This window comes from Sorex araneus, chromosome 4 (assembly GCF_027595985.1).
Source record: "Sorex araneus isolate mSorAra2 chromosome 4, mSorAra2.pri, whole genome shotgun sequence".
Lineage (NCBI taxonomy): Eukaryota > Metazoa > Chordata > Mammalia > Eulipotyphla > Soricidae > Sorex > Sorex araneus.
This window is the reverse complement of record NC_073305.1, coordinates 135,833,446-135,854,941: the sequence shown is the minus strand read 5'-3', so window position 1 is coordinate 135,854,941 and position 21,496 is coordinate 135,833,446. Positions and strand designations below refer to the sequence as shown.

The following is a 21,496-nucleotide window of genomic DNA, read 5'->3' as shown; positions in this document are numbered from 1 at the left end:
TTCTATTTTTTTTTAATTTATTTTTAATTAGAGAATCGCCGTGAGGGTACAGTTACAGATTTATACACTTTTGTGCTTATACTTCCCTCATACAAAGTTCGGGAACCCATCCCTTCACCAGTGCCCATTCTCCACCACCCGTAAACCCAGTGTCCCTCCCACCCTCCCCAATCCCATCTCCCCCCCACCCCACCCTGCCACTGTGGCAAGGCATTCCCTTCTGTTTTCTCTCTCTAATTAGCTGTTGTGGTTTGCAATAAAGGTGTTGAGTGGCCGCTGTGCTCAGTCTCTAGCCCTCATTCAGCCCGCAACTCCCTTCCCCCACATGGCCTTCGACTACAATGTAGTTGGTGATCGCTTCTCTGAGTTGACCTTTCCCCGGAACGTGAGGCCAGCCTCGAAGCCATGGAGTCAACCTCCTGGTACTTATTTCTACAGTTCTTGGGTGTTAGTCTCCCACTCTGTTATTCTATATACCATAGATGAGTGCAATCTTTCTATGTCTGTCTCTCTCTTTCTGACTCATTTCACTCAGCATGAAACTTTTCATGCCCATCCACTTGACTACAAAATTCTTGACCTCCTTTTTTCTAACAGCTGCATAGTATTCCATTGTATAGATGTACCAAAGTTTCCTCAACCAGTCATCCGTTCTGGGGCATTCGGGTTTTTTCCAGATTCTGGCTATTGTAAACAGTGCTGCGATGAACATACATGTGCAGATGTTGTTTCGATTGTACTTTTTTGCCTCTCTGGGATATATTCCCAGCAGTGGTATTGCTGGGTCAAATGGGAATTCAATATCTAATTTTTTGAGAGTCGTCCAAATTGTTTTTCAGAAGGGCTGAACCAGTCGGCATTCCCACCAGCAGTGAAGAAGGGTCCCTTTCTCCCCACATCCTCTCCAACAGCGGTTGCTTTTGTTCTTTTGGATGTGTGCTAGTCTCTGTGGTGTGAGGTGGTATCTCATGGTTGTTTTGATCTGCATCTCTCTGATGATTAGTGATGTAGAGCACTTTTTCATGTGCCTTTTGGCCATTCGTATTTCTTCCTTGGTAAAGTTTCTGTTCATTTCTTTGCCCCATTTTTTGATGGGGTTGGATGTTTTCTTCTTGTAGAGCTCAACCAGTGCTTTATATACCATTGATATCAACCCCTTATCTGATGGGTGCATTTCTATTTACTTAAACATAGTACAGAATCTGAATCAAAATGTTCCCGAAGCCAGAAGGAAGGTTGTGGGTCTTCCTAATGCTCAGGGTGACTGCAGAAGAAGTGTGGGGGAGTCGGGGGTGTCTGCAGTAGAAGGAATGATGAGGAGAGGGGGTGCAAAGCTCGGGCTCCGCCTCCGGAAGCAGGGGCATTCCGTCCATAGAGGAAGTTAGAATGACACTCACCCCATTTGAAGTAAAGAGCCAAAGAGAGTCTTTCTGGGGATCCCATATCCCCATATTAAGCAGGGAGAGGGTCACTCATGACAGGACAATGCTCTCAGAAGTGTGCAAGAAGAATTCGGGAAGAAGTGTGCAAGAAGGGACCATATGCTGCTCCACCTCATCCAATGAAGAGAGTCTTGTTCACTGGGTCCCAGGGAAGCTGATTCTTTATGTCTTTTGGTTCCTTTCTAAATTTCTTTAAAAATGTTCCTTGCCCAACTCGTCCCACCTCCCTTTTTTATTGAAGTGACATTACATTTCAACATTTCATGTTTCAGGCACGCCTCGCTGAAAATCAATGCATCAGTCTGTGGGGCCAGGGATAAGCACAGAATGGGTTGTTTTAAGAAATCGTTGAAAGATCTAATTGTGCTCTTAATATATAAAGAGGGATATAATATCTTTGCAGTCTACCACAGAGTTGGTTAAAGAGATCAGTCCTGTGTGCTACAAATCATAGGAGGATATTCTGTTCTTCAGATTATCAGACCCAGAACCTTGGTGCAGAACATGGATTCCTTCCTCCCCTGCAGCCTGCCTTTGCCTCCAGGCCCCTTGCATCTTCCTCATAGTTCCCAAGGGGTGCTGTGGCTGAACTAGAATGCACCTCACTCCTTGGAAGAGAGGGTTGCAAGTGGGTCTGAGAGATGCCCTGGGTTAACAGGTCGCAGGTGAAGGTCCTGCTGAAAGCCAGAAACCCTTTGTTTTTGCTTCATTAACCTGAGCCAGTGTTTCTATTCTTGCCAAGGACACTCCTGCGCTCTGCAGTCAACAGTCAGTTTATCCAGATGCTAATGCCAGTTATTTGTTCTTCCAAATCATATTGTTCACAGAAGCCTAGCTAAACTGCTAACAGGGTTAGCTACAGTGAGCGGTAACTGCGACTAGTAAGTCGCTACTTGTTAGTGTCTAGAAGGAGAAGGAGGAAGTGGCTGAGTTCTCAAAGGCTACATAACTCAGGCAGGAAGGCATAGGCAGAGTAGTGCTCCTGCAGCCAAGAGCTGCTTGTGATATTACAATACACATTTTTAGGTTGTGATCTTATGTTATATGTGTAGACTAGACACATTATATCTACTCTACATATCCTATATTTATAGTTTGAAGTAAAAAGCTAACAATATCCAATCTAATGAATCCACTGGGGAGAATGGAAGATACTCATTTCTATGGGTATTTCTATGGAAGAAATACTCATTTCTGTGATGGGGTTTACATAAGCCACTCTGATATGAATGGAGGATGGGGTCCCCCTACAACTTACCCCAATATCTGCAGTAGGTTGAAGGGTGTTTGTGTAGTACTATCAGATTCCTGAGAATTTCTCAGGTGAGAATTTTCTTTTAGAATCGGCTACCTCTGCATCTTTTCAGAAATACACACACACACACACACACACACACACACACACACACACACACGGAAGTCTACATAATTTCAAGAATGCCCTTTTGTGGAAACCATCGTTTCAGCTAGGTCTGTCCACCAAAATTTGGCAACAGCATGCTTCCACCTTTCTACACTTGCACAGTGCATTGCAAACCATTAGTTAGAACATTCTGAGTCAGGCTCCAGTGATCACCACTTCCTTCCTCCTCCTCAGGTGTCAATCCTACCAGCGGCCCCGAGATTAAAGCAAATGCCAAAGGTCTCAGCTGTTATCCCAGATTTGTTTCATAAGGTGGCTGGTCTCGGAAGATTTCTGAATGTAGGAATGCATTTGTGCTTTCAGTTTCTAGATGAGCGGTGAAAACACATGGCATAAAAATCCCTACATCTTCTCACTAAGGACACAGGAAAACTCAGGCCCTTTAATTTCAAATGTAAGTCAACGGCGCAATATTTGACCTCCCAAAGACTACCTGCTTTCCAAGGAGAATTCACATTCTTTTGTATGGTTGACATTTTTATTTTTAGTATTGTCTTTTTGGATCTGCGACCACCCCCAGTATTGCTTAGGGGCTATTCCTGTTTCAGCCCTGGGGTTTACTCCTAACAGTGTTCAGGGGACATGCTGGAGATGGCACTAGGCTCTAGCATACAAAGCATGTGCTCCAGCCTGCTGGGCTACCTCCCTTGCCCTGACCATCTGCATTTCTGTTTGTCTTGGGGCCACACCCAGCGGTGCTCAGGATTTACTTCTGACTCTGCACTCCTGACAGGCTCGGGGGACCATATGAGATGCCAGGAACCAAACCCAGATCAGCAGTGTGCAAAGAAAGCACCTTACCTGCTATACTATCTCTCCAGCCCCTAATCATCTGCATTCTTTAAAATGTTATGCTAGATATAAGATTCTGTTATAATACATTTTCATTTTTCCCTTAACATCTACATAGAAGCATTTTACCTTGAATAAATGGAGAGATCTTCCTCTGAGAGGCCATCTGAAAGGTTAATGCCATATACTTCTTTCATGGGCTGGACCATGTTCTAGGTTAAAAAAAAAAAACAACACAGAAATCAGGAAGAATTTTTAGGTTGTTAGCATTTTAGTAATTTCCAAAGATGAAAAAAAGCAAACCTGGGAATCTTTCTACAAATGCAATCAGTGTAGCCATCAACAGATTCATTCATGGTCTCAATAATTTTTCAAGATCTAATTTCATTTCTACTGAACAAGTTCATTTTAGGGTAACAATGTTAAATAATGACTTTATATAATGAAAGAATTGGCAATTCTTTTTTCAGCAGAGGGTTGACAGTAAATACTTCAGGTCTGGAGACCCATATTGGCTCTGCCAACAACTGTTCAATTCTGCTGTCATGCAAAAGCAGCCACAGACATACAGGTGTGGCTGAGTTGCAATAAAGCAAAAAAAGGATTTGGCAAATCAATTGTAGCTTGTTGACTCCTGGAGTTACAGATTCAATGATAAAATGATCACATTTGCCATATCTACTACTTAAAAAAACACCTTTTTTTTCAAGGCACCGGGATTTACAAAGTTATTCACAGTTGAGTTTCAGGAATACAATGTTCTGCCACCAGTGTCAACTTGTCTCTAACAGTGTCCCCAAGTTCCCTTCTACCCCCAGTCTGCCTCCTTGACAGGTATATTTTTAAGTTTAATTGTTGTAGCTTGGATTGCCTGTTTTCAGGGTTGATCGCTGCCTGGTCTGAATAGATAGCTCTACCACCCCTCTATACCACCAATGTTTCCAGGGCCTCTGTTACCTCCCATCTGCCTCTTCTTATTTCTCTACTTATTTCACACGGAAGCTATAGAAAGACTGCCTGACTCAGGTCCAAACCCTGCATTCCAACAACATGCTGAGCAAGGGAATAAACAGACCACAAAACCCACCAACTTGTTAATTTTTGAGCCACACTCAGAGGTCCTCTGGTCTTACTCCTGGCACTCAGGGTTCACACCTGAAGGAACATGTGGAGTACTGGGGAACCAAATCAAGGTTGCTGTGTGTAAGGAGATCACCCTACCTGCTGTACTATCCAGTTGCCCACAAAGTCACCAATTTTATGAAATTCAAAATGAACTCCTATTCAACAAGGTCTTTGCTGAATGTGTTCCTCACTTGTGGTGGGTTAGTTCAGAGACCAAAGGAGACTGGTGTCAGATAACAGGAACTTTTCTCATCTCAGCCTTTCACTTGGCCGGAGCAATGGTCCAGTAGGTAAGGCATTTGCTTTGCACACGGCCGACCCGGGTTAGATTCCTCCACCCCTCTCAGAGAGCCCGGCAAGCTACCGAAAGTATCTAGCCCCCACGGCAGAGTCTGGCAAGCTACCCGTGGCGTATTTGATATGCCAAAAACAATAACAAGTCTCACAATGGACACGTTACTGACGCCCGCTCAAGCAAATAGATGAGCAATGGGATTACAGTGACAGTGACAGTGACAGCCTTTTCACTGACAACCCAAAGGTTCCAGAAACCCAGCCCTCATTTCTCCGACCCACACCTCGGTCACTTTGGTACTGTCTCCAGTGTCTGTCATCTTCACCGGAGTGGAGCGCTGGGATACAGAGCCTTCATCTTCCCGGTCAGTCCCAGAGTCATCCTCAGAGCTGCTGGACACAGCCTCCTCGCTGGGGGGTGGCGGGGCGCTGGCTGCCGTCTTTCGCTGCAACACAGTCTCTTCTCTATTGCTTTTGTTCCTTGAAAGAAATGGGGTGGGGGGGGACAGGTCAGTGGAAAGCATCTTTCAACTGAACCCTCAGCCCTCACTGTGCATCACTCTGCGCCAGCCTTAACCTGGGCGAAGCAGAGGAGAATGACTATGAGAAACAAGTTTTGGAATTCAACTTGTGCTGAGTGGAAAAACCTTAGTATTTTACCATGCACACCGACCTTGCATAAACCTAAGCCCTATTACAAATTCATAAAATAAGCCAGCATGTTCATATAGATGCAGCAAAGTCTTCTTTTCAAAATATTTTTAGGCTTTCCTTTTGGGAACTGAAATGACTATTTTCAAAATATGTAATGTATTATTAAGACATAGGTTTGCAGCATTAGTAAAATTACCTATAACTTGCAAAAGCTTTAAGACTAGATCAAAAGGGGCCAGAGTGATATAGTATAGTTAGGACACTTGCCTTGCATGCAACCCATATGGTTCCCTGTGCCCACCAGGGAGATCCCTGAGTGCAGAGTCAGAATCAATCCCTGAGAACTAGGTGTGACCTCCCCCCCAAAACAAAGAGCTCAAAAGCCAGATCTATGCGAATTTCCCTTCCTCCTCTGAGTTTTATCAAGTATAATAAAAGCTTCTTATCTATATCAAAGGAATAAGCAACTAATACCTATAAACTAAAAGTTAAAATTTATTGTATTTTTAGTAAATATCTATGCTGAACTTTCCTTCTAATAGTATATAATAAGTGGGACAAGAGGGGGAGAAGAAATCTAAACTTACAATTTTTTGGTGCTAAATTTGAGAGTAATTAAGAATATTTATAAATTAAGAATATATTTTCTAGTAATACTTTTTAGCTTTTATAAAAAGATCATAATATTTCATTCTTAATTTTTAAAATTTGACATAAGAGACCTGATTTTGAAAGAACAGAGAATATAAACAAACTTTCATAATATGAAATCAAAGAGAAAAGAATATGAAATCAACTTTTACAAGAAAAGAATATGAAATCAACTTTCTAACAATAGATTATATTTTATAAAAAAATAGATTATTTCCTGAAACTGGAAATTAGTCAATACCATTTCTGTACTATGTACTAATATGGCTGGTCACTGATACATCTGTACCAGAAACTCCTTGAATTCTAAACTTAGCATCTGATCCAGGGCTTAACCTTCAGCTATTTCAAACCACACATTTAGGCTTTAAAAAAAAGTGGCCTATTTGGAAAACAGTAATAATTATTCTACCATATAAATAACATGTAGCTAGAATCCATGTAAGACCCTATATACATTCCCAGATATAATTTGGATTTGAGAGTTGGAGAACACCATACTTGGCAGGGCTCAGGGGATATTCCTTGGTCTTTGCTCAGGAGTGATCTCTAATGATACTCAGAGGACTGCATGAAGAGCCAGGATTAAACCAAGGTCAGATGCAGGCAAAGCAGGTGCCTTACTTCTGTACCATCTCTCCAATCTCATACAATTCAGACTGAGTACCTACAGTCTGACCAGGGTTTCTTGTCTTGGTTCATCATCTTCCTCATATTATTGGATATAGTAATAGTCTTCCCCCAAACAATGTTAAGCTAATACACTCAGTAAATCCACTAAGTCCTCTATTTGAGCATATAGCTTTAATATTTCTTCAGGATGCCAATAAAAATAAGCACAGTGAATATAAATTCTGATCCAACTCTTTATGTAATAGGCAAAGAGCAGGACATAATGCGTAGTATCTACTTCTTGACTTTATGTCATCTGTAATGTTCCTAATTAAAAATAATAAAATAGAGCATGTTGCTGAAGTTCCCATAAATTCCACTTTCAGTGTTGACAACTTTAATGATCCTAGTGCTATATAAATAAACTACCTGTACAGAGGTGATAAAAGGATTATAGCCCAAACCTGTGACTTGAAGTTATTAGTTTGTGGTGGAAATTGTATTGCAAGTGCTGTATTATCTTTGCATGACTCTTTAAAATTTCTTTCAAAGTGCAAATCTTACCCCAATACTGATTTTCCAGTTTCATCTGGTTTCCGCACAGTAAATGGACTTGGATCAATGCCAACGGTCTTAGGCATAAAGTCACTGAAGAAAAGAAAAGAAAATTCTACCTGAACCATGGTTGATCCAGATGATACTGATTTGCCTTTCAACTCACATTCTCACACTTGTCCTTCTTGCCCTGTGGGCCACATTTAATGTGAGTGAAATGTTCAGAGGAACTTAGGTATTTAGAGCCATTCAACTGTACAAACTCACATAAGGTAACTTCACAGTTAGCAACCTCCAATGTGAATGTTCTCTATGATAATGAGGCCCCAAAGTTCTGAATTTCAGATTTTGTTTATAGGAACACAGTTGATAGCTACATCACTGCTAAGGCTTGGTTAGGTACCCTGATTAGTTTTCAGGTAAAATTAAACTCATAAAACCAGCATCAAGATAGTATACCATCAAGTTTTATAGGCATTGTGTTTATTACACCAACCTACCTAAGAAGGCAGACATAATGATAAAGAACACAGTGTCATGAGTTGATGTATCAACAGCTACCTCATCCGTCTGGAGGGTCAATTCATTAAAACACGGTTATAACAGTTTAAATACAAACTTTTAATTTACCACTTACTGAGACAAGCTGATGTAACTTCCTCACTATGTAAAGTCTCTCTGACTATTATTGCTAAATCCAGACCAAATTCCTTAATGAAGGCCCAAAAGGGAACAGTTTGTCTGATTTATGCTGATAAGACTTCCAGCTTCTGGCAAGGAGACCACTCTGAGTGTGTGATCCAATATATTATTTTGACAGAAAAGAAAGTAATATTGAATCTAATCCAAAATGCCTGTTTAAAAGGTTTTAAAAATGTTTCTAAAATGTAAGTGGTTGTGGTTTTTTGCTTTTCTTCTTTCTTTCTGGACATAAACAATGGGTCCTCTTTGTGGACCCACTGTATGCAAATGTTTACTTACTAAAATTTATTTGTAACCCCCAAATCAAACTGCATAGATTTTAGAATCATTCATGGACATATGCATGCCTGAAGTGGTGAACAGTTAGAGGAACCTAATGCTCAAGTCTAATGCTCTGAGGTCAAACAAGGTGATGATACTATATGTCTTCTTTTGGGGCTGGAGCAATAGCACAGTGGGTAGGGCATTTGCCTTGCACACGGCTGACCCGGGTTTGATTCCCAGCATCCCATATGGTCCCCTGAGCACCACCAGGAATAATTCCTAAGTGCAGAGCCAGGAGTAACCCCTGTGCATCACTGGGTGTGACCCAAACCCCCCCCCCCAAAAAAAACACAAAAAAACGACTATATGTCTTCTTGTTTTAGTCTTTGTACTGTCAATAAATGTGCTTTTTCATAGGCTGTGTAGTGCCATTTTTTTTTCATATTTCTGTGGTTATCCCAAAGCACAATGAGTCTAAGATAGGCAGTGCACTATGTGACAGAGAAAGGACACCCAATAAAGAAACTGCTTTCAGGCAGGAGTTACAGTGCTACTGTGAACTGTGGACTCAATGTTAATGAATCGGGAACTTATGTTATGTGAAATATTATTCAGATGGAATATATACAGCAAGGTTAGGCACATAGATATGCTGTTATCACCAGGTGCTTTCTCACAGAATTAATGGCTCTGTGATAATTTAGTGCCTGCAGGAGCCACTTCATAAACCATGACTCCTACTTCCCACAGATAAAGACAAGGTGCTATTTATACATACAAGTATATGTGATATCATTTTTCCTTTGCTGAATTAAAAAGTTTTAGAAATGATTATAACTTTACAGTAAAACTATTACAAATGTAGCTGAAATTAAGTAAAAATTCAATGGCTTTCCTATCTCAAACAGACGCAAAATGGAGTTTGATTGCTAGATAGAAAAAAAACAAATAAACCACGGAATATTTTCTTGTGTATTACATTAAGTTTATATATACCCAAGTTTGAAAAAGTCTAAGTTACAAAAATGTAGATTTTAGTAGAAAGCATAATAGTAATCTGGGTCAAAGACAGTACAGTGGTTAAGGTATTTGCCTTGTGTGCAGCCAATCCTAGTTTAATTCCTGGCACTGCACATGGTTCCTTGAGAACTTCCCTACGCACAGAGCAGAATAGATAATTCTGCTTCACAGAACAATAAGCCTTGAGCAGAATAGAGTGTTCCCCCCAAACCAAAATAATTAAAATGATTTTTCTCTGCCTAATTTTTTCAGTCCCATCACATCAGTTTTCTAAAGAGCTCCTCCAAACATTAAAAGAAGCAGAGGAGCCAAAGAGATAGAACAGCTGGCAGGGCTCTTGCCTTGCATGCAGCAGACCCACATTCAATGTCCAGCATCCCTTATGGTCCACTAAGCACCACTAGGAATAATCCCTGAGTGCAGAGCCAAGAGTACTCCCTAAGTATCGCTGGGTGTGGCCTCCAAGCAAAAATGAATAAATAATTAAAAAAATAAATAGAGATAAAAATGAAGTATGGTCAAAGGTGACAAATCAGGAAGGAGAGGATCTAGAAATACCATCTTTTATTTGGGTATGAGTTATGGTAAGAGATGGAGTGATAATGACCCTGAGAAACAAGAAGACTGCTTCCTCAAATATCTGATGAGCTGTTGCAGAGGAGAGGACTGAGCTGCATCCTGGGCCTGATTAAAGGAAGGCATCACAATAGCTTCCACCGGCTAGTGCCCACCTGTGCTAGGTGCTCCATTAGGCACTTAGGGTGTGCATGGGGGTAGGGATGGGGAACCACATACCTCCCAGCTCTAAGAAACAAAGAAATGTCGCCACAGATAGGTTGGATCACTGTCTCAAAGCCACAGAGGCAAGCCATGACTGACCTAGGATTCACATTTCGACCTTTCTACTACTAAAGACTGTGTTACTCTTTGTTTCCATTTCTTTATGTTGGTTTTTAATGCCTATGTCTGTTTCAAAGATGGAATTCATTCCATATGACAGATTATGATCAGTGGCAGGAGGATTTCAATTTCTCAGAGGGCTGAGGCTAACTCGTGTCCCCTAACAGCAGAAGCAGCTTCTTCCTGCAGTTATGGGATCCTCAGCCAGGAGAGGGCCCCAGAAGAGGGTTAAGTCATCACTCACTTGGAAGCAGCCTTGCGGCCAGACTTCTGGACAAGTGACACATATGTAAATAAATGATCAGAACCAGAGATTGCAAATGTTTAGTGTACTCAGGGCTCTCAACATACCGTGCAGAGTTAGTCATGGCCAAGCAAAAAGTGTCATCAAAACAACTCAACTCGTATGGTTGGAAGAACTCGCTGTGGATATCGATCTCTTCTTCATATCTGTGGAATTTCTTCACCACCAATCTCTTTAAGTTTGCAGCACAGATAACTGAGAGAGAGAGAGAGAGAGAGAGAGAGAGAGAGAGAGAGAGAGAGAGTAAGAGACTGCTTGTTAGTGCAGTCCTTTGACTTGATCTAGTACCTTATCAACCCATTCATAGATCATAGATTGCAGGGGCACAGTTCATCCCTTGCCCCGGGAACCTGTATACTTGTAAGAGATATGGACACACGAATGTGACAAGCTCTAAGCAAGCTGGGGTGGCTTGGAAAGTTGGGGGTGACAGTGGAATTATTTTATGGCTCAAACAACTCATTTCTTTATCTTCCCTTCTTGCTCTCACATAGTCTGCATCCTCGATAAAAAACACCCAGTCATGTGACTAAATTTCCTTTTGATTTCAAATCCTATTGATGGCCAGTGTTAGATGAATGAAGTTGTTCCCTTTCTCTCAGAAGAAGCAAATCTTAACCAAATGAACTACAGGGTTATAAATACTTCCCTAAGATGAATTCATCATTTACTAAGAACTCACAGTCATTTGGAATCTTCTCCCTTCATGGCTCAAATTGGGACAGTTAATCACTCCAGACGGATCCCTGGCAACAAGAGGTCCAGACTGGCAACAGATTTCACTTGGTGCCCTTTCCCACAGGGGAAAGATGGCTGGTCCAAGGTCAGCAAGATCAGTAGTGGAGCTGGGACTAAACTCTAAAACAGAGCAATTCAGGGGACAAAGAGATAGTACAGGTGTTGAGCCACCTGCTTTGTATGCAGCTGACTCAGTTCTATCTCTGACATGACATACGGTCCCCTAAGCCCAACCAGGAGTGACCCCTGAACACAGAGCCAAGAGTAAGCTTTAAGTTAACTGTGGGGTGAGGCCCCCAAACCAAAACACAATTGAAAAAAGAAACTGGGTGATACAAACTTAGAAATAGCCTTCCGTGAGTTCAAAAAGCCTGGCGTGTAGGCACATGCATTCGGTGACTGAGAACCATTCTCCTGGCCAGCCTATGACGAAGAGTGAGGGAATGGAGGAATGGGAAAATGGAGAAACAGGGCCCCAGGGCCCCTTTATTTCATTCTCATCCTCATCCTGACAGCTTCATTTTCCTACAGTGTAGGATAACATAGCCTCAGGTAGTTTAGGTTTATTGGGTTACTCCCGTTACAGTGCTCCCATTCCTCTGTGTTTATTTGTACCTTCTTTCTTAGTGTTCTGTTGACTTGTAAATAATGTTTTTCTCTTCTCCTTGAGTCCTTTGCATAGTTTATTCAGAGCAAGTCCTTTTTGTATGGACACAGGAAGACTTAACAAATGTTATCCTTTTATAACCTGGGAGTCATTTGACTCTACATGATATTTTCCTCCAGGGCATCTGTTCTCTTGACCTAAGCCTCAGCTGCCCTTACTTCCTAGCATCCCCAAAGCAGGGTCCCGACGACGTGGGACGAGAAGGACCCAGGGCAAGCAGTGAGTTATGTGCTACCCTGGCATCGAGATGGGCCTGGCCAAAGTGCCTAATTCTTAACTATAAGTTAAGAGCTTGATCATAGACAAATGCTGTCATGATCCAACAGTAATTATGGGAGTAGGACCCTGCTAGGGATAGGAAAGACTGATCTGGCCTGAGTACTGTAGTCTGAGATTGAGATGGCCCCAGGAGAGCAATTCTATAAGCTTTAATGCATCTCTTATTGTGTCCATACAAAATAATTAATACTATGAATTCTTATATGTTTGCTGGCTGAGGAGAAGAGAAACACACTCATGGGACTCCACCCTTGGGTGGATCCTCCTGCTGAAAGAGAATTAAGTCCTAGGAGAAGCATCCCCTAAGGGAAAGGAACCTTACCCTATTGATGGGGACCACACCTATGTGTACGCCCCAACCCCCTCATGCTGGAGAGATTTAACTAGGCTGGAAGAGTGGGTTGGGAGGCCAGATCCACGGGGGCCAGATCCAGAGATCCTGAGAGAGACCGAGAGCCGGGAGAGAAGCAGGGAGAGAGAATGAAATTAACTGATCGAGCAACCAGTCTGGCCTTCTTCCTTCCGTCGCCTGCCCTCGACCGACAGCACACACAACAGTTCCGGGGCACCGAACGTGGGCGGTGAGACAGAGCCGCCCGGAGAGCCCGAGAGTGCTCGCGCCCCCTCAGCGAGCTTTAGTTTTTTACACTATAGCATAGTTTTTTCTTCACCTCTTCACAGCTTCATTCTATTACTTCTCTCTTAAGACATTGTTATCTCTCCCACATCTTCCCCAACCCCTGACAGTGTAGTTATTTCTTCTACAGTGTCGTTATTTCCTTCTCCCTTTCACAGCATAGTTATTTCTCCCCCACCTCACACACTTATTTTCTTCCCTCCTCCCCCACTTCTATATAAACATAGTTATACAGAAATCGTGAAGGGTGGGGTACACACAGATGGGGTTGAACATTATCATAACAACAAACAGATTTTGTAAAGCCTCCCTTCACAGAAAGTTATTCTAGGAGATTAACCCAAGGACAAAAATCTCATCTGGGGGTTCAGCACTCTAGATTACTAGGAGATCTGCTCAAGGGTGGGATCCCATCTAGGGTGTACTGCTTTCTCCTTTCCTTAACTAGTAATCCATCTGAACAATCATATTGAATTTACTTCTTACTAACATTTCTAGTCATTTTGTATGAAAATAGTAAGAGATATATTAAGCTTAAAGGTTGGCTCTTCCTGGGGATATCTCACTATATATCCCAGACTACAGTCCTCAGGCCAGGTTAGTCTTTCCTAATGCCAGGAGGGTCCTTCAGTTACTTGTTTTTGTGTCATGACAGAATTTGTTCCATGACTGTGCTCTTAACTTAGTTAGCTTGTCCCTTTTTGATGCCGGGGTAGCTTACTGCTTGCCCTGGATCTATCCTTGTCCCTCACTGGGACCATCCTTTTGGGGTGTTAGGAATTAAGGGCAATTGAGGCTTAAGTCAGATACATATGATGGGTGCCCAGGAGCAGATATTATTCAGAGTCAATTAACTCCCATGTTACAAAAGCAGAGCGTCAACTGTCTTCCTGTGTCTATACAAAAAGGCCACTGCTAAACCATGAAAAGGACATAAAGGAAAGAGAAAAGTAATTAGGATTAGAAGTGCCTGATGAAACTGGGTGAGCCTCGGGAGCACTGTGGTGGGAGTAACTCAATAAACCTAAGCTCCCTACTGGAGGACCAAGGACAAACCAATGTTATCCAAAAACTTTCCATTAGAGGGGAGTTTTAAATTCCCCATTCCTCCCTCCGTTGATGCTGTGATGTCTGTGCTCAGTTGTGGTGCTGAAGCATTTCATGGTGATGTTTGCTGGGGGTGGGGCTCACACACCAGCTGCGCTCACACCTGGCCGCTGGAGTCCTGTTCGCCTAGCTGTGCCACTCGCCCACTTTCTGGCTGTGGGGTTAATTGGGGGTTGCTGTGCTGCTCAGGAGGGGGTGGGGCACACTCCTGGCCACAGGGCTGGCAAAGTCCTTTTTTATTTTATTGTTTTATTTATCTTCAGTTTGGGGGTCACACCTGGTGGGGCGAAAGGGCTACTCCCAGCTCTGTAATTGGGGTGCCAGAGACTGAACCCCAGTTCAGCTGCACACGAAGGCAAGCAAGCGCCTTAACCCCTGCACTCTCTCTAGCCTCACACATCTTTCTTGAGTTTTCTCTCTGGGCTCCTATGCACCCGGCTGTGGCATGGCTGGAAACAGTCTGCGGTGCTGAGGAAAACAGACGGCAGAGCTGCCAGGTATACTCTGGCTGGCGCTCGGCACACACAGTGGAGCCAAAGGGCGTGTCAGGGCCTCCTGCTGGCAAGAAAGGCACTTTAGCCACTGAGCCAACTCCCAGCCCCTTTGAGGGGATTTGGTTGCATGTGTTTTTATTTTTGGTGGGGGTGGGGGTGAGGTGGGGTGGGGGGCTTGGTAGTCACATCCAGTGATATTCAGGGGTTACTCAAGAGGAATGACTCCTCTGTGGTGCACAGGGAACCACATGGGATCCCAGGGATCAAACCCAGGTTGGCTGTATACAAGGCAAGTGCCATAACCATTGAACTATCTCTCCAGACCCTTTGAGGGTGCTTTAATATAAAACCTCTCCTATCTTTCTCAGAGAGAAATTTAAATCCAGACCGCTAAAATAGACTTTATACATATTCCTGTAACTTTACCCCCACCACTGCTAAAATATTTTATTTCTTGTGAATGGTTTTAATTCTCTACACATTCTTCCTAAGTATCAGAAATACTTAAAGTGACAAACAAATATGTTATACTCACTAGGAACTTATCTATAATTGTAAAGGAGCAAGGTGTCAACCTATTTATATTGAGGGAATTATAACTTAGTCCCTGCCCACTAAAAAGCTAAGAGAAGGGCTGGAGTGATAGGAAAACAGGCAAGGCATCTGTCTTACATGTGGTCAACCTGGGATTGATCTCAGACACATGTGGTCCCTGGAGCTCTGCCAGGAATGATTTCTAAGGGGATAGCCAGGAATAAGCCCTGAACACCATGGAGTTAGCTCCCCAAACCAAAAAATTAAATAAAATTAAAAAATAAGATACATCACAATCCTCTGTCTAATACAACAGCAACATTAGTTATTCACTTCTTTTTATTTTTTTCAGTTTTACATGAGCTTTTTTTCTTTTGATATTATTTTGATTAAACATCATGAATTACAAAGTTATTCATAGTTGGGTTTTTGACATATATTGTTCCATCACCAACCCCACCAACAGTATCATTCACTTTCTTTTAAAAAAAACTTTTATGTGCAGAGGATATAATGCTTTAAGTTCATATTGTTCTAAAGCATAAAATAACATGTGAAACTCAGAGAGAAATAGTATACCTACCTTCATCATAAGGCAGTGGTAAATGTTTTATTACATCTGGTGTCCACCAGTGAGTGTAACTATAAAATAAGATTAAAAGGACAAGTTGAATTCGATGTAAATATTGGTTTTCTTTAAGTCACTGGATGAGAGGGGTTATAAGATGCTGTTTCACACGCAAAGATAATTGTTCTTCCTTTTTCATACATGCCTGTGGCGCTTCGGGCACAGCAGGTGCTCAGCATAAATCCTCTCCCTTCTTTGTTGTGGCAGTTTTGGAGACCAACAAAATGCCATGACATCTGAGAGTCAGGTAAATGTTACTTACCTTTAGCTAAAAAGGTCTGGGAACACCACACCAGACTCTGCGCTTCTGGTTCCTTTTCCCCACGGACTCTCTCCTGATCTACAGCATCAGGATAAACCCAAGTCCTACCATCAGATTCTATTGCCTGAAGTTGCCTGAGCCATGTTTTTCTTTTTCCTCTTTGTCCTACTCTGCTCTGTATGGGTCATTAAAATGGGTGAGCAAAATCTTTCAAGCATAAATTGGACAGACCTGGAGATCAAGGTCCCTTAGAAAACAGTGTGTGGCCTGGTCATCTCTGACAGTTAGATACATCATCTGGACAGAGGACCACTAGAGTCAGGATACGGAGTAGTGACCATCTGAATACCTGCTAGCAGACTCAAAGCAGAGACTCTGAAAGAATCCTAAACTGTTTTCTCTTTGAAAACTAAAATTAATTCTAAATGAAATTGTGAGAAAATGGATACAGAAGAGAAAAATGATGTACTTGAAAGCAAGGGAATAGTGTGAGATTGTATATCAAAAATGTTTAAAAACTAAATTTCTAGAATTTTACCTTTTTTTGATTTTTGTTTGTTTTCTTGCTACACCCAGCTGTGCTCAGGGCTCACTCTTAGCTAGCTCTGTACTTGGACATCACTCCTGGCAGTGCTCAGAGTACCAAATGGGGTGCCGGTGACTGAACCCAAGTTAGTGTGCCAGAGAAGTGCCCTACCTGCTGTACTTTTTTTCCAGCATCACTGAAGAGAATTTTAAATAAATAAAAGGGTCTCTAACAATAAAATACTGAGACTGGAAAGACAGTACAGTGGGTAGGGAGCTTGTCTGACATAAAGCGAACCCAAATTCAATTCCCAGCACCACATATGGTTCCCTGAGCATGGCCAGGAGTCATCCCTGAACACTGATGGATGTTGCCCTCTCAAAACTAAAAGAGTAAAATTAAAAATGAAATGCTGAATTACAATCTCGAATAATCCTTTATATGGAGAATGGGGCAATTCTTCATTCTCCTTGATGGCAAGCAGAATACACAGGCCAGAAGGAACAACAGGAAGGTGAAGTTCATGAGCAACACCAACAGAAAAGACTCCTGAAGTTTGGTTGAATTTAGGTGCAGAACAATGCATTCCAAAAGGGAAAACAGATGCGTCTGGTGATCTTACTGAAAGGCAGATTGATTTGGTAACTGGGCCCGAGAGTCTGCATTTATGGCAAGGTCCCTGGTGAATGCTAAAGAGGGTGTTCCTCAGAATGGTTTGGATATCAAGGGTCTTGAGCATGAAGAACAGGATAAAGGATAAGCCTGATTCTGGCAAAGAATTCATTTAGGGGTTTTGTTTGTGTTTTGTTTGTTTAACATGTTTTAAACACCTGCTGTATCAGAGACTGTTCTCTGTGGTAGACAATGTCAGGTTGGAAATAATGACAAAAAGCAGAGTTACTTAATTCCAGTATTGTTTCTCTCTTTACCAGTCATGCCATCTCTGCCTTCTACCCTACCAATAGTTTTAATCAGGACTCATGCTAGGATGAACAGGCAGGTGATTAAATCTAAAGGAGCTACAAAGCTACAAAGCATGCTTTCTATATTATTCCCTATATTTTCTATAATATTTCTATATACTTAACTACCTGCTTTGGATATCAGCAAAGCATGCATGAGCATGACAAGAATGTTACAGTAAGCATAAGAATGGTACTGCTGGGACATGAAGAAGACATTTAAAAGCCTTGGGAGTTCTAATAAAGTTCAGAGAGTTAACATTATGATGACCATGCTAGAAGCAGCTAATGCAGCCTTAAATTTAATGATAAAAAAAACAGAATATGCAGGATAAGGGGAATGACATCCCCAGTGGTCTGACATTAGTTGGCACAAATCACACTCTGTTACTGGGTCTCTAGCACGTCCAAGTACAGGTTGAAGAAGCTGAATCCCAAGCCTTTTATGGTATTGTAAACCGATGGGAAAATCAACAACATCTGATTAAAAAATAAAATATATGGGGTTATCCACATCCTAACTTGGGACATGTACTTCCTTTCTTTTACTTTATGGGGTAGCCTTGGCTGTCTCCCCTCTGGAGAAGCCTGTATTCTCTCTGGCAGGCATTACTCTCTTGCTCATTCTCCCTCCCTCCTCACATTCCCTAAGCAAAGCAATGTGCCTTAAAACAATAAGAAGACTTGAGACAATAAAAAATAGGATAAAAGGAATACTTGCATTGTTTGGAAGGCGTACAGGAGTACTGTGAATGTGTGAGATGTGAAACCACAGCCACTTTAAGGAAGGGAGGAAGAAGCTATGGTTACTGAGATGTGGAGGAGAGGTTTTGAGAATGTGTGCCTTCTTTAAATAATGAAAAGGTTAACAAGAGGATGAGGAGTTGGTGGTCTTTAGGTTCCAGTGAGTTGAACTGAAATGAGCAGATCATGTCACAACCAAGCGGCTCTCAGCCTGATGTGAGGGAGATGTGTGCAAGCAAGTGAGCAGTCGGACATAGACCGCCCATTCAGCCACATGCGTCCTGGCAGATGAACCAGGGCTGCTCAGGTAAAGGCAGGAGGACCTCTCTTTGGGGACCACTGGAGGGAACACAAGAGGCTACAAGCAGGAAAACTCCAAACTCGTGAAGAGGGAATGAACTCGTGAATGTTTAGTCAAGCCATACTGGTGACAATATAAACATAGAGTCAATAATACATTGGCGTCTTGGAGGATGTCCAGGATAGTCAACTCATTCAGAGAACAGTTTCAGTGAAAAAATACAAAGATTTGAGTTAACAGAAGCAATTCTCTTCAAAGGACCTGGTTTGGATGGGTACTCTGCAGGCAGAGAGATTTAATTCCTCTTCCCTTATTAATCAATACAGCACTGTAGCGCTGTCATCCTGTTGTTCATCGATTTGCTCAAGGGGGCACCAGTAATGTCTCCATTGTGAAATTTGTTGTTACTGTTTTTGGCATATCGAATATGCCACAGGTAGCTTGCCAGGCTCTGCCGTGCAGGTGGGATACTCATGGTAGCTTGTTGGGCTCTCCAAGAGGGATGGAGGAATCAAACCCAGGTCAGCCGCATGCAAGGCAAATGTCCTACCTGCTGTGCTATCGCTCTAGTTGATATATGTATTATTTGAGAATAAATCATTGTTAAGTATGGTATAAAATATAGGATATCACCAAGTTTGTAAACACAAACAAATGCATACTAAAATATTTATTGATGTGACAGTTATAAGATATTTTCGGGGCTGGAGCAATAGCACAGCGGGTAGGGCATTTGCCTTGCATGCGGCCGACCCGGGTTCGAATCCCAGCATCCCATATGGTCCCCTGAGCACTGCCAGGGGTGATTCCTGAGTGCATGAGCCAGGAGTGACCCCTGTGCATCGCCGGGTGTGACCCAAAAAGCAAAAAAAAAAAAAAATTGATGAAAAAGGGCAGCGCCAGGTTCAGAGCACTTGCCTCACAGGCAGCTGACCTAGGTTTGATCCCCGACACCTCATGTGGTTTCCTGAGCACCTTCAGGAGAGATCTGAGTGCAGAGACAGGGGTAAGTCCAGAGCACTATCAGATGTGATCCCCACCTCCCCCAGCCAAAAAAAAAAAAAAAAGATATTTTCAATGTGTCCATATTTTTTGGTCAGCTAATGTAATTTGAAATAAATGTTACAACTAGAGAATGTAATCTCCTTGAAGAAACATAACAATATCCAGGTTTATTAGACTTTGTGAAGAATTTTTATGATCTCATTGGGTCTCAGAAAAACCAAGTTATATTCTGGAATTAAGCCCATTTAACTGTTAAAAACAGTACACCATTAGTTAAATTAAGTGAGGGTAGTCAGTTTCTTGAGAGGCAGCTGCTTCATTCTGTGTCAGACTTAGTACAAAGCATTTCCCATATATTTTTTCTTTAAGTCCTCAGAATGACTCAGTGAGGTGTGTATAGTCATCTTCATTTTACAGTTGAGAATAGATTTCCAGAGGTTAAGTAATGGGGCTAAAGTCACACGTGCCGAGATTCCTATTTGGCTCTATGGAACTTTAGAAGCCTAAGCTCTCATTGTGTTACATCTGCCTCTCGTTAAATAGTTTGGTTCCTCTGTGAATAACACTAGCTTGGCTTTCAAAAAATGACCAGCATCGGTTAATGATGCAGGAAAGTTCAAAATAAAACAATGATATTCAGTGGCTGGTATATATAAATACTGATTATGACCAGTATCAATGAAACAGGATAAAAATAATTTTGGGAATTTTAATATTCTGGAAGAAAAAAAGCCCCCAAAATAGAGGATTAAATCAACTGAACAGGCATATTATCTACTTTGGTATTATATTACTGTACTATTTTCAGTGACAGGCTTACAGCTGATTCTTGTTATCATTTAATTAGCTGAATAATCTGAGTCAATAGGTATTCTCTCTATACCTCATTTTCCTTTTTTAGAAAATATGAGGGACTGGAGCGTTTGCCTTACATGTGGCCAACCCAGGTTCGATTCCTGCGTCCCGCTAAGAGAGCCCAGCAAGCTACCGAGAGTATCCTGCCTGCAAAGCAGAGCCTGGCAAACTACCTGTGTCGTATTCGATATGTCAAAATCAGTCACAAGTCTCACAATGGAGACATTACTGGTGCCCACTCGAGCAAATCGATGAACAACGGGATAACAGTTACAGTGACAGAAAATATGAGAATGTAAGAGCAGTTTTCTTCTTTCCCACATATAAACTCGAAAACCTTAGTATTTCTTGCTTCAGTTGTGTAACTCAAGGTAAGAGGTTTGACTTACAGTTATCCATTACCAGCTAATCTCTGCAATAATAGATTATTTGATTGTTTTCCAGTTACACTTAACCTTAATAACTTCAAAATTTAAATGATATAAAATTTCAGAAAATCAGCTTCATTTACCTATAATCAACTGTATTCCCCAAGCAAATCTCTTAGCTCCAATATTTTGCTTGTCAGTGAAAATTTACAAAAGCAAACACATATTTGTATTACATTTAATGTAAAAGCTAGCAGTAGATAAATTTATAGGTTAAGTAAGCTCAAATACTAAGTTGATCATTCCAATAATATGGACTATTAGGAACAAACTTGAGGAGTGTATGAATTCTGACACTCCTAATATTTTAAAATATTCTCCAACTAACAAAGGATCATCTGGAAACAGCTATAACATCAGCATTTGTTAATTCATCCTTTGCTCAGGATCTTCACAAGAAAATAGCACAGCCTAGCAATGGTGCTTACAGTGTTTGAACAGCATATCTGCACAAAATCAGGTCTTTATAAAACTAAGACCATGAGAGAACAGCAGTGTGGGAAAGCCTGACATTACATTAAGCAGATGCAGTAGACTCCAACCTCATATATGGAGAAAATTGTGCTCATATGAACATATTAATACCTGGTT

General features: G+C 41.7%; 1 protein-coding gene across 1 annotated transcript in view; it reads right to left on the bottom strand.

Annotated features, from left to right (window-relative positions):
* Positions 1–21,496, bottom strand: part of FIG4 (FIG4 phosphoinositide 5-phosphatase) — a 131,967-nt gene that overhangs the window by 41,068 nt on the left and 69,403 nt on the right. The window contains exons 17-21 of the mRNA XM_004605717.2: positions 15,778–15,836; positions 10,786–10,933; positions 7,558–7,641; positions 5,361–5,556; positions 3,787–3,869 (exon numbers count right to left, since the gene is read on the bottom strand). Of these exons, the coding sequence (XP_004605774.1) occupies positions 3,787–3,869; positions 5,361–5,556; positions 7,558–7,641; positions 10,786–10,933; positions 15,778–15,836 (570 nt within the window). The remainder of the gene's footprint in view (positions 1–3,786; positions 3,870–5,360; positions 5,557–7,557; positions 7,642–10,785; positions 10,934–15,777; positions 15,837–21,496) is intronic.